This window comes from Pseudoliparis swirei, chromosome 16 (assembly GCF_029220125.1).
Source record: "Pseudoliparis swirei isolate HS2019 ecotype Mariana Trench chromosome 16, NWPU_hadal_v1, whole genome shotgun sequence".
Lineage (NCBI taxonomy): Eukaryota > Metazoa > Chordata > Actinopteri > Perciformes > Liparidae > Pseudoliparis > Pseudoliparis swirei.
Window position 1 is genome coordinate 13,620,331 of NC_079403.1, and position 14,079 is coordinate 13,634,409.

General features: G+C 41.6%; 1 protein-coding gene across 1 annotated transcript in view; it reads right to left on the reverse strand.

Annotated features, from left to right (window-relative positions):
• tnfrsf11a (tumor necrosis factor receptor superfamily, member 11a, NFKB activator) overlaps positions 1-12,402 on the reverse strand; it is a 13,298-nt gene extending 896 nt beyond the window's left edge. Inside the window, exons 1-10 of the mRNA XM_056434318.1 lie at positions 12,180-12,402; positions 7,843-7,924; positions 7,371-7,496; positions 7,108-7,254; positions 6,926-7,016; positions 6,474-6,550; positions 6,138-6,245; positions 5,264-5,313; positions 3,999-4,830; positions 1-738 (exon numbers count right to left, since the gene is read on the reverse strand). The exon at positions 1-738 is cut by the window's left edge and continues 896 nt beyond it. Of these exons, the coding sequence (XP_056290293.1) occupies positions 455-738; positions 3,999-4,830; positions 5,264-5,313; positions 6,138-6,245; positions 6,474-6,550; positions 6,926-7,016; positions 7,108-7,254; positions 7,371-7,496; positions 7,843-7,924; positions 12,180-12,254 (1,872 nt within the window). The 5' untranslated portion in view covers positions 12,255-12,402 and the 3' untranslated portion in view covers positions 1-454. The remainder of the gene's footprint in view (positions 739-3,998; positions 4,831-5,263; positions 5,314-6,137; positions 6,246-6,473; positions 6,551-6,925; positions 7,017-7,107; positions 7,255-7,370; positions 7,497-7,842; positions 7,925-12,179) is intronic.
• Between the last annotated feature and the right edge of the window lie 1,677 nt (positions 12,403-14,079).

The following is a 14,079-nucleotide window of genomic DNA, read 5'->3' on the forward strand; positions in this document are numbered from 1 at the left end:
CAACTTATTCCCAGCAAAATTCCCCATCTTTGTCTGGAAAGGAGGGAGTTTCCATTTGAAAAAGCATGAAGCCTTCCAATGGAAAATGAAATAAAGGCACTTTGGAGATGCCTGAGGCAAGATGTAGTGACTTTGTGAAATGTATCCAAACCAATGGTGTAGGCATAGATTGATAGCTCCACATCCCTAACAAGTTTTTCTCTGGTCAGCTTCATTTGAAATAAAAGCCTTATTTTCTTTATTCAGGCTTTTTTTCTTGCAGTTAGGAGCTGAGACATTTAAGGCGATGTAACCAGCAGCAATGATCGGGGGTCATTTTAACATTGCCGAACTGATCGTCACTGAAATGATCACCGTACTGTCCTGAAGGAAAGAGGTAGCGCAGTTTGTGGGCAATTGGCTGTATAGGAGATCAATAATGTTCTTTGACCAACAAACAGCCAGTAGTCACTTCTCACTTCCCCAGCGGCCGCTCCTCCATCACTTCCTGGACTGGCAGTGTCTCATCTCGCAAGGTGCTTTGACTAATGGAGTCCCCTTGAGGCCTCGTGCCGCTCTGGAAAAACAGAGCCGTCTCATTGGCCTCTTCCTGGACAGGGCTCCCGAAGGCGTCATCCTGACCCGCCCCTTCGCTACCGAGAGACGTCTGGCTGACATAGACGACTATGACGTCGCCGCTGAAGTTCATCACCTGACCGCTGGAGATAAAGGTGGTGTTGTGGCTCCCAGACACCTGGCCTGTAGGGAAAAATGTGGGAAGGAGAAAAAGAGGGAATTGTGAGAAGTAGAAAACACAGAGGCACAAGTGTGGTAAAGGGATAGGAAATAGGGCACTATTTATGGATAATATTTGTGTGGTACATCTTTTTTGTTGTTGTAATGTGGGCTAGTGTGACAAAAGCCATGGTTTCATGACAAATAAATCAACATGTTCCACTCTAACTGAAAACGATTGGTAGATTGACACCTTATTGGGAAATGATGCTTATATATGGTACAGTTGTGCAAGACATGGCCTTCAAATTCTGCCCCCACAAACAGCCAGATAAAGCTTTATTCATGGTCAGTGAAGATGGGATCATATCTTGGCTAACCTCAGATGACAAATGGACAGTGGGAGTAATGACCATGCAGGATGACCGCAGAGAGGCCACAGCTTCATAGACCGCCATATCATATCCTTTCTGCCTTCTTTGTTTCAGCGTCCAGCGCTTTTTAGCGTGAGAAACTTAAGACCTCTGAAAACAACTCATTTGGATTTAAGGTTTTACCGACATGGCTGAATAAATGCAGAATAATATGATGTTCACCTCTGTCTAACCTTTATTTCCATCAAATACTGTGCATGTTTCTCAAGAGGAAAAGTACAAACTTCCACTGATCTATTATTATTCATGTACTGTTTATATAAGGTTTGCAGCCAACCAGGTGAATTAGGAAATGCAATATTTTGTAAGCCATCTTTCACCACAATAAGCCTCTGGTTCCTATTTTGTCTGAGTTTCCAGCCGCCGGGACAAGCCGGCCCTCAGTGACTCACAGCTCATGTCAGTTCACACATGCGCACACACACAAACCCAATCACAGTAAGTGTGTCTCACTGTTCCCCATCTGAGAGCCTTTCCTGGAATATCAGTCTGAGAGGTCGAGCTCAAAACTATGTCAACTCACCACAACTTTGAAAACAAAGCTTTGTGGAATCTGTTTTGGGTTCTTCTGTCAAGCTGATTTTTTTTCTTCTGGATGCCCAACAATTGTGTGCTGACAGGATTTTTAAACCAAAGACTAAAGTTGAACTTGTGTACCCCATTCCAGCTCATTCTCAGCGAAAACCACAATTGTACACAGTTCTCTGCCAAATGTTGCTCATTTTACGTGGACAGCTGCCAGTTTAGTTCCTCGAGCAGTAAAATATAACTGGGTGATTACTGCTGTTAATATGTCCTTAAACAAATGCATTTGAACCCCCAAACTGAAGCTGCTGAGAGTCCAACGTATGACTGATGTTGAATACTGTCCAGCATCTACGTGTGAACGATGTGAGACGAACTAAAATGGAACTCACAATTGTAAACAGATTGCATGCAGAGAATCCATTTAATCACCTGAGATGACCATGGGAAATGGTGTTCTACTCATCCAGGGTGTAATTAAAGAACCAAGTCATCAGTGAGAGTCACAAAAGCTTTTTGTGTGTCAGTGTGTGTTTTTTTGTTGGGTGGGCAGGGTTATAAAAGTATTACTTAAGCTGCGCACATCTTGCTTCAATTAAAGCTGTGGTCACTTTGCGCAACCCTATGGAACTCTGGGTAAACAGTAGCTTTGAAGATGGCATAGTTCAGAATGACACACACACACACCACTTGTATGTTGGAGTGTGGTTCTGTGGTTCACTTGCTCATCAAACACTCGGATATCTCATTCCTGCTTTCTGTGTGGTCCTTTGAAGTCCGGGGTCAAGCTATCAATACCGACGGTCATCAGGCATATTTCACACAATCACACACATTCTGTAATCAAATAATGAAACCAGAATAATCAGCTAAAAATACCCCAGTTTAAATGAGCCACTGAACTCATCAGACTGTTTTGATCTTACAGCGAACCATAAACACTCAGTGTTTGAGGCACAATACATAAATATGTTTTCCAGAGATTTTTCCTTTTGGCAGTGTGTGTAACTTGTACGAGAACAATACAAGTTAAACCATGTGAAAGTGAAACTTTCCACTAAAACCAACATTCATTTCTTTGTGTTGTTTCTTTGTGTTGCTATTTGCGCCAGTCCCACCCATTATGAAATGAGAAGGCTGCTGGTTACTATATCAAGTCATGTATGGGAATGACCCTGTGGTGGTGACTGGACATAAACAAAGAACCAAGAATCCACCTAGCAAAGACAACTGTAGTCCAACAGTCTCGTAACGAGCCAATGAGCACACAACCATGATGCGTTCACTTCTCATTGACAGTTTGAGGGGTCACAGCTAAAATATTCAGGAAATATATCCATCTCTACATCATCTTTTTTATGCACCAGGAGAGTTTTTAACCCTTGTGTTGCCTTCGGGTCAATTTGACCCGATTCAATGTTTAATGTCGGTGTTCTTTCGGGAGTCAACAAACAAACATAAAGTACCTCACACTTAAACTTGGAAAACAATATTAATTCTAATAATTTTCTGGAGATTTTAATAGCTGGGGTCATATTGACCTCAAGGGTAAAATATGTTAGTAAATATAAAGGTAACAGGAGGGTTAAACATTGAATCGGGTCATATTGACCCGAAGGCGACAGGAGGGTGTAATATTTAATCGGGTCAAATTGACCCGAAGGCAACACAAGGGTTAAAAAAAAAGTGACTTTCTGATGATCAACAGACAGATGTATAAAATCCCATTTCTACGATGGAATGTTTTTTGGAATGGTTCGGTAATAATAAAAGTAAAATAATCTATGGTACAATTTAGTCAATTACTTTTACTATTATTATTTAGATTTAGATTTTATTTTTCACAACTTCTTTTCATGACACTCTTCTATTTCATAGTATGACTTTGTAATGACTTACAATATAACTTGTTGTAGCTTTTTAATGACATAATATACTATCGTTCTTTTTGACATACTATAATATTAATTTTGCATTACTGTTTTATGACATACTACACTACGGCTTTTTAAAGACTTATTATTGGAAGACTTTTTAATCATATACTTTACTATTATTTTGTTATGTATCTTTTCATATAGTATACTATGACCATTTGTTATAATATAGTATTACTTTATCGCATTTTCTATAATGACCTTTAATCAAATTTTAAGGACAAATTTATGCCGTACTAGGACTTTTTCTGGAACATAATATATTGTATTATTAGACTACATATTTTCATGATTTTCTTATGACATAATATACTAATATCCTTTGATGGTACACTGTACTGTGACTTTATGTCAGACTAAACAATGCAAGTGTTACATTTGTACTAACCTGAGGTAAGCGTTGGTTCAGCCAGCTGACTGTGGAGGCTCTCAGGTGAACACTCAATATCTAACTCTCCAGAAGAGAGTTTGATTCCCTTGCTATCCCCCCAGGAGAGTCCGTGACCTTGCTCCGGGTTCGAGGTCTCAGTGGGCTTGTCTAGGTAGAGATCTCCAACGGATGAGGAAGTCATCAAGGGGCTGACCGAGGTCATCGCAGAGGTTGTAGCGTTCTCTGTCGAGGTGGAGTCTGTGCTTGCCAGTCTGTACAATTCCTCCTGCTTTACCAGTGACCTGTCAGTCAGGTGAGGTTTGAAGACTGGTCTCATCTGAGCTTGAGACAGCGGCAGGCAGAGTTCATTTTCTCCATTAGCGCCTGTCCTGACACTCATACTTTTCTCTTCTTTGCCACTTTCCTCTCCCTCCAGCCCTCTGCATGAGCAGGTTCCTGGAGTCCCGGGGCTCACAGCCTGACTACAGTCCTCATTCTCCCCCACTTCCAAAGGCTCATGGACAGGAATGACACACACACAAGAACCTGCCAACAGAGGGGACACACTCACAACCTCCTCTTCTTCTGACACCTCCTCGGGTTCTCCGGGCCCTTCACTCTGATCCTCCATCACTGTCTTCCCTATGGTCCCTTCTTCCTCTGTCCTTTCCCCCGTGAAGGGCAGTGAGACCTTGACATCAGGAACGGATGTTGGATAGGTGCATGGGTGCTCATCGGTGGGGCTGTGGGGTGCTTGGCAGATGAGTTTGGTCGTCTCACATGGGATATACTTGTGGCCACCTCCTAATCCTCCTCCTGCTCCACTGTGGTAAAGAGGGGCCAAGGTCTCCTGGAACAGCAGAAACAAAGAAAGGGCATTGTGAGTTACTGGTATTTTGTGCATGAGTAGTAAGATGTAAGCGATTTCCAAAAGCTGACACCATGTAGTAATAGACGTATAATTTATTCCTGATTGTTTCTTTTGATCATATTTTTCATCCATCCATTCTCATCCACTTAATTCGGGGTCGAGTCGCGAGGGCAGCAGACCCAGCAGGTTGACCCAGGCTTCCCTCTCACCCGCAATATTTTCCAGCTCATTCTGGGGGATCCCGAGGCGTTCCCAGGCCAGCTGGGAGATATAATCCCTCCAGCGTGTCCTGGGTCTTCCCCGGGGTCTCCTCCCTATCTTTCATAAACAATCTAATAAGTAGGTGGGATTACTTGCAAACAATTTGGCTTCAATGTATTTCCATAGCGTTCTAAATCAAACTTCACTTTACCTGTTGTATCCTAGTCCTCTTCAGATTCTGGACACAGGATCGCAAGTTTACTAGACAAAGAAAACAAACATTGTACCTTAATACTGAATGCAATGCAGTGGCAGACATCTTAATAATTTATGGTGAAGATGTACAGCAAAGAGGTAACACTAAACATCCGTCATATGATGACATGTGTCATACAGGACAGTATATACAATTAAAAGTGTACACATATTATTCTGCAAAGAGTAGCTGGACTCAGTTTTATAATTTTCTTTAAAATACTCTTTGGAGTCAAATGTATTAATTCAATTATTATGATTAATTAGCAGGCTTTTGATCAAGGGAATATTGATTCCTTTGAGAATCTGAGTGAATTTCAACTAATACAACTAGATGGCTCAAAAATATCTGCACTAATTTGTTTTGCACCGGTTGCTCTTATTGTTATTACCTTGAAAAGATATCCAATGCCAACCATGTTAATTGCAGCCACAATAAGCTATTTTCCAAATATGAGGTTTTTTTTGCACAACTTTATTTGCATTGTTCTAACAAAGTGATTGCACTTTGTATTGTTTTTTGTCTGATGGAGTAATCTAGTTTAATTAAAAGTGATTGCAATTTTCTTTATTCTATTATTTGAAAAAGAAGAGTCCCAGGAGTCACACAAAGTTGTTATTTCAATACAAATTTAGCGTGTGGTGACAGAAAACGTTTGAGAACCACTGCGTTAGATCGTCACTTTTACTCAATACTTGAGTAGGTAAATGTCTTTTTTTAAACCAATGTCTGAAATGTATGACACCTGAAAACATATATTCATGTAGATAACAATAATGAAACATCATAGCTAGAGAAGAACTTCAATATGAATATGACGGTAACTTACCAGTGAGTAATTTCAGCTTGTCCTTGTAGCAGAAGAGGAGCAGGATGAGGAGGCAGAGAACAGTGATGACTGACAGCACGGAAACTACAACCCGGGAGGAAGCTGCACCTGCAATATAGAGGCATTCAGAGCTTGCTTTTCCATTCCACATAACCTCTGCCAAAGGTAGAAAAAGTCATAAATATCTGTAAAGGATACAAATAAATCACACACTATTTATATTAAACATCCAATTAGCAGAGATTACATGAGCCCGAGGAAAGTGTATCTTTATTTTGAGGGGTTGAATGTGCATTACATCAGCTCTGTGTGGTATCAATGTCTTCCATCTCTTACCAGAGACAAATGGTCCACACACTGCATCAGCCTGAGCGCTGCCGGGCTGTGTTTCACTCTTGTCTCCAGCCTTGCAGCTGGAAGAGAGGATGAAATCACAAACACAGTCAGGGGGAGTATTTGAAGAACTGGACCTACTAGTTGTTGTTTTTTCTTTCCCTCTACATTTTATAAGCCAACCTAAAAGCCGTTACAGATGAATCTGCAATGGACCGAAAAAGGAAGAGATGGAGAGAAAAACAAAATTCTCCCTCTCTCCGCCATCATCATCACGCATCCGGCCGGCAGTGGAAGGTGGTATCTGGTCCAGGGTTCCAGGGGAAGTGGTGTGAGTATTACTCATCACAGCTGGTTGGTGGTGAGGCACACGACAACTACCCAATTGCATTTTCCCTTCATGATTCCAGACTAAAACCTGTGTGTGTGTGTGTGTGTGTGTGTATGAAACTCACTTCGTCCATGGTTTGCATTGTTCAGCACTGTTGTCAGCGGAGAAGAAGCCTTTCTTACATGCAACACACGTCTTCCTTCCATTAGTAGACTCTGGAATTAAGAACAAATTGTAGCATTGCTCTCAGTGACACTCTCAGCTGCTGTAATGGTTTGAGGTACGTTTTGTGTTCACGAGTCTCACCGGGGTCCACCTCGAGTCCATATCCAGCACTGCAGGTGGGTATCCTCTCACAGTACTCACAGTTGATGGGGTAGCATTGGAGGCCGGAAAGGCAGCGACACGGCTCCTCTGCCACAAGGTTTTCAGGCCTCTCCATAAAACCCTTAACTGGTAGTCAATGGTAAGAGTCTATTAGTGCAAAGGCAGGTCCAGCTCCTTGAAAGGAATGATCATGTGTGTTACATCTGAAAGGCCACTCTGCAGGCGGATCTGCTGGTACTGACCGTGGTCACAGCGCTTCTGCTGGAGACAGCGCATCTGTTCAGTCCAGCCAGGCTGGTATTCACCCGGGTTACATTTGTTGCATATCGTCTGTTGGGATTCAGTGCAGTCGGAAAACACACGAAAGCCTAACCAAAAAGAAAGAGGGATAAAGAAAGACAGGGGGTTAACAACTCTAATGGAAGAAAAGAAAAGAGAAATGAAATTGACAAAATCAGAACCCCTTTCCTCTTAAAATGAAAGAGTATTTTTAGTAGACCAAATGTCAACGCAAAATGTGTGTGGTTGTCAGGGCTGTTTTTAGCTTAGATGTTCCTTTTTTTAAACATTCTTCCTCTTTTCATTTAGGATCTTTGTGAATGGAAATCTATTTTTATTGTATGCTACTTCCGTTGTGTAAACAAGCTACTTTCTTGTGTTTTTCTTCTATGTGTGTGTGTGTGTGTGTGTGTGTGTGTGTGCGTGTGCTATTACCTGGTTGACACTTTTTGCAGCACCTGGAGCCTCCCGATAAATACTGTGTTTCATTACACCGGATAGGTTTGGAGACAGCGTTCTGAAAACAAAACAGGACATAAAATTAGTTTTATGTTAATTTGAAGATAGCTTTTCATGTGACAAGACATTTTTTTGAGAATATATATTTACAGTATATATCTATAGATATAAATAGACATTATCAAAAAACAAAATAGAAACTCAACTTCAACTTTGATTCCTTCTAAAGAAGAGCAAAAGCATAGATCTTTTTTCAGTGCTTTAAAAAAAATGTTTTATGCATGCCACACTTTTCTACTGCAAACCTTCTCCTTCTTTAGCTCATCTTTCAAATCCACAAGGGATATTTTCAGATGGTGGTGAGTAATGAGAGGAAGAGGATGGTTAAACAAGACATGCCCAGGAATTCTTTCCATACTCTCAGAAGCACCTGACCACAGCACACCCTCCAAACCATCAAACCAAAACCAATAGCAGTCGCATCAGGAGAAGTAACTGGAATTTAATCAAATCCACTCCAATTGGCTTGAAATAATAATAATAAAACCTTTGGCTGCTGCTGTTCTCCTGATCCCCACTCGTGAGCGGCTAAAGACACTCACCATGTTACTGGCAGAATTGGTCAACTTGCCCAATCAGTAAATGAGAATAAAACCAAATCTTGAGGCAGCCGTTAAGTTGAATGGTGAATTAATTATATTCAAACTTGATATAATACTTGATATCCTTATCTGTGGATATTTTAAGCAATAAGGGGGAACTTTGATTTTTTTTTAAAGAGGCCACATAGGTAAGCCGTGCCGGCTCTCACATACTGGACACATGTTCCAGCCAAACTAAATTAGGGGCCGGTGAACTCCGAGCCACATTGCTGAATTAGAGAATCTGGCTGTTATGACAGTATCTGTGCCAAAGCCACAGTGTCTATATTTAAATGTAAAAAGAATACAACCTATAAATCTGACTGCACTCTGACCTGGTATCAAACCTTCTACTTTTCCCTCACTCAGCCCTTCTGAAAGCTTATTTTCCCATGAAATTATACACTAATTCAGTCATTCATTCTGTAATGTGTAGTCTAAAGAAATGCTGGTGCTGCAAAGGTCCAGTTGGGTGAAATGTGATCAACCCATCCTCCTGGCCTTTCCAGAGGCGGCCGCTACAAGTCAGTCTGTCGTCAAACTCGTCTTTTCTTTCCAACGGTGCATTCGCCTGGACTCAAATGTCAACCTTCCTAAAAATAATTATATTCTTAGTTTACAAAATAAATATCTTAAGAGGCACAATATTATTAGATTAGATAAAGAAAACAATGCGTCTTTCACAAGCTGTCCCTTTCTTTCTCACACCTCCATGCTGAACTCTGTTTCCGTCTGTCCGGCCCCGGGCTTCAACACCAAGAACACGGAGGCTGATAATTACCCCCGTTAAGCCTCTCACACATCAGCCAGTCTTGGTTTAAGAACGTAGCTGGAGGGATCATGATGCACTTCGCTCACAGCTCAGACTGCAACGCTAACAGGGACCATGCATACACACACATTTCATTTACACTACACACATACACACACTTTGCATTTTGCACACTGTCTATATTTAATATTTTTATATTTAATTTAATTTGTCATTAGTATTGTGTATGCATATATGTTGTATATATACATATATATTTATTTTATATTTTACTTTGTATACTTCTATATCTTTCATCCCTGTTTTTTATATTTTATTTTTTATTCTTGTGTGTTTAGTTTATTGGTGCTGCTACTGTTACGATAAATTTCCCCTTGGGGATTAATAAAGTATATATCATCATCATCATCATCATGTGCTGCAGCAGAAGTGACACAAGTAACGGTTCCCATGATAAGAGGTTCATGTTTGTGTCCTGTAGATAGGCGGATGAATGGACAGACAGAGATGTAGAGACATGAAAGAAGAGGCGGTCAATCCATACAACTGGGACACAGTGCACAGGAAACCAAAAGAAAGCTGGGAATTGTATTTTTGTTGCCGCCACATCTAAATATTGGGTGTCAGTTATGCAAGGCAGTATGTTTCGACTCACTAAATATAAATGTAAGAGGAAAAGAGCAGATCCACCCTATATGATTATAGGTTATGATAGAATATCCAACCAAAAAGCTAACTTTATCTGCTGTAGGGATTCAAACATACACTTGAGTTTGAGTGTGTGTGAGTCGAATGATGACGGAGGGAAAAGAGGAAATAGTCAGTTTGGGCCATTCAATGTAAAAAAAAGGACAAAGGGTCATCAAGTGTCCTGTTGCTATGGTGATATAACGTTATTACCAATCTGAACATATTTTCCCAGCAGTTGTGTGATCGTATCAAACTGAGTGCATTCCAACAGCAGTCAGGATACAAGAGAATTTGCATAACGGCAGCCGTTGGCATCGAGCCAAGTTTTATCCAGTATCAGCTTATCCATGACAAGGCTTGTAAAGGTGTAACGCACAGTTTAATCTAAGCACAATGTTTGCAAATTTGATTCATTCTTTAAATATGTATTGAAACAAACTATTTGAATTGCCATACCGTAAAAAAATCTGGACTTTAAAACATCTGATAAAAAATATTCAAAACTTCAACCATGGAAAAACAATTATTACTCAAGTAATATTCATGCACAGTTTACAATGTCTCATGTTAAAATCTGGTTGTGATTTTCAGTAAAAGCCGGATATCAAGTGACACGGCAGAGGCAGCTGTCTGAGGGAAAACACACGATGCAAGCAGTTTTGAGAGAAGACAGAGCTCAATTGGGTTGTGTTAGCTCCATAATAAAAGTGTTAAAACTATTCTAATCTAATGATGACTCCACACAAAGCTATTGTCACACACTACTGCCAGTTTTTCCCAATAATTTGATGTGGCTGTTGTATAGTTAAACCAAGCTTGGATCTGCAGGCCTGAGGCTCAAGTCTGATTACTGACGTGACGGTGGATGGATGGATGGAGCTCCAGCGGGTTAGAAAAAAAGCTCTTGGTCCATTAAATGATTACTGGTTGAATATTAGATGGAGGGAGTTGGGAAAGAGATAGTGAGAGATTGCCGATGGATAATCGAATGAAAGATGCTCAGATGCATGAATTGCTAATACAATATTAAAGCAGCCATGTGGGGTACAGGCACATACATGAATCCACCAAACCTCCGTTTTGAGAGCATTGACACTTGAAGTAATCTTGAGCATCGACATCTTGAAGTAATTTTGTATTGCTCAATGTTACACAGACAGTTTGGAAATTGACTGGATAAAGTGGTTGAAAACCAAAACATTAAGGGGAATTCTTTGGGGATGCTGTGAGTCAGCAATGGCAAGACCATGGTGAGAACAACCCAAAGCCAAAGGTTTGCAGTGTCACCTAAAAACGTAGATGCACAACTTGTCTTCCCTTCCAGACACTAACTATTTTCCCCAGCTATACACTCTTGTTGCCATTACTTGAAAACATTTGACACCATGTGTCTCCCGCGCTACAATGCCTCTGTGGATCTCTGCATGGACAAGACGCAGTGCCCTGCCTAAGCGATATTTGTTGCAACACAAGTCTGTGAAGGAGAGAAGAAAAACAGGGAAGAAAGAGCGTCTGTTCCAGTCAAAGTCGGGACGATGCTGACTTACAGTAACAGGCACACAGCCAGTGGCAGCTGGCTGGTGCCCGGCAGTCCCACCACTACGACCACATCCTATAAACTATACTTCCACCTGCACAGCGTTAGCTCCCTGGACTAAACAACAGAGACACCATGCCACGGCCCATTCACTTAAATTAAGCTGTGGCAGGGGATCAGCTGGGGTATTGTTGCAAACCTTTTAAATCGCTGTCGGAACCTTGTTGGACTCTACTTTTGCTTCTCACGTTGGGAGTATCTTCTCTGGAAGAGCTCATGAGATTCTCGATGAGCCATTTGGCGAGATAATACTCGTCCAGGGGGAAAGCGCGTTCAGCTGCCAGCGGCCTTTTTGCGGTCAGAACAGACGAGGTGGACTCAACCCAAACACAACTGTTTCCAGTCAGTGTACAAATTCACCCCCTCCCCATTCCCGACCTTCTCCATTTGACCAGTTCATACGACTTATCTGAGGTGATGACACATATTCTGGTTTACCGTTCTTCCCCATCATCTCACGCAAGATACAACATCAGGAGTTTTCAGTTTTTTCAATTGCCCTTTTCTAAAACGTACGGTGCATATAGGGGACACTAGTCTGGCTATTACATGCTCTCCTTACTGTGTTATCAGGTACCTGGAAACCTTCTATTTATTACAAGTGTGTTATTACCTGTGCGTAAAAGGTGACGAGGACGCACGTTATCCAGCCTCGGACTCTCCAACTTGTAGAAGTGTTCGATCTCATCTCTGCTGGTTAATTTGAGGCAAACTTCTCAGCCCAGGTGACGACTCCAAATCCAATTCTTCAGATTAACTCACAGTAAATCTCTTTTTCTTATGCGCGGGGCCTCCAGACCGTCTCACAAGGCATTATTGCGCCTTCATTCACGAGGCAGCTGCAGTTACCACCTTTCTTCTCATCCTTCTGCTGTCACCCACGCGTTGTGGAGAAAGCTGCATGCAACAGCTTGTAAAAACGGACTGAGGGAGGGAGGAGGGAGGGAGGGAACTCCTCCCACTCTGAGTACAGATCTATTTCACATGTGACAGGTAAAGTAAGTGTGTCTGGTTGTTCTCTGGGATGTAGGATATTATCATTTGTCCCATTTTTGAAACGTTGTCACTACATGTTTCAGTGATGACCAACTTTATTGTTTAATGCATTAAGTTATGTCACGAGATGAACACAGATAACCACACACACACTTGAATAAAAGCATGTGGTCATGCTAGGTGAGTGGGCAGCATAGTTACTCCTGGAACAGCCGTGTACATTTCGACAGTTTGAAAAAAAACATAAATTTTAAAGCATCGTGACAGCTCCCTGGGGCAAAAAGAGGGAAAGAGCAAAGTATTTGCATGGCGAGTGAATAAGGGGCGGTTTGAGTTGATAAAATGTTCTGTTCAAGCTGACAGTTATGCAAATATTGAATTGCATGTGAAGGCCCTGGATAGATGAAACAGGGTTGATCACACGAGAGCAAAGGAGAGGTAAACAACCACAAAGAAGAGCTGCAAATTAAGAAATCTATAATCATTGATATGAGTTATGGAACTGGAGAGAAGAGAAGAAAAAGAGACAAGGATATATTTTAAAATAATCAATCAGATATCGTTGTTATTATGCAGCACTCGTTGCATATCGTGATATTCCAGAAGTTTCACAAATTATGACTAAACATGTACAATGTGTAGATAGGCAAAACAATTGAATTCATAAGTTCAATTGAGGGAGAAAGAGGAAGAATAATGAGGGTTTCAGGCTGAGCCATTGGAGGCAAAGGGCTCTGTCCTCCCTCTCCCCCACTTCCTGTCAAAACATGCTGAGAGAAGCAGTTTTGTGGTGGAGCCTCTGCAGCTCACACGGTAGCAATTAAGAGCCAGATTAGACTCATAGCAATGAGAAACCTCAACTTGACTCTGAATGCACCCCAAACATTCACACCAGAGTGCACCCAATTTAAAAACTGAAACTGAAAACATTGAGAAGTCGTCGTTAGGCTCTGCTTCCAACATAAAAGTTACAATTGAAGTATGTCTAACAATATCGATCCACTGTAGACAAACACCATGCTGGTTTACACACATCACACTTCAGATGACCTGGGTCAGAGCACATGGCCTGTGCAGCTCTGTATTGCTCTGCAAGTATGTGGGTTGTGTTGCTTAGCATCACTTACAACAAGTCAAAGTTCATGCATATTCCAGACAGCTCATATACACAACAATAAACACACGCTATGGGCCGGTCGAATGGTTTCCATGAGAGTAACACAGACTTGTTCCATAGAAGAAAGCAGCCGCAGCCCGTTTTGGTACCACGGTATTGGCGGGAGCTTCAAGGGTTCGGCACGGCCTTCCTTGAACGCACTGAGAATGAACAGGGCTAAAAAAAAAAACATGCATGTGGCCGTCACATCCACACAGAACAGAGAGGAATAATAACAGTAAAGCTTCGCCACCATGTTCCGGTGAGTTATGGGTTGGATCGGCTTGCTTTGGAAACAGATGTGATCAGTGAGTCACCCGAGTCACGGCTGTGAGTCAGAGCTGCCCGCTGACGCCATTTC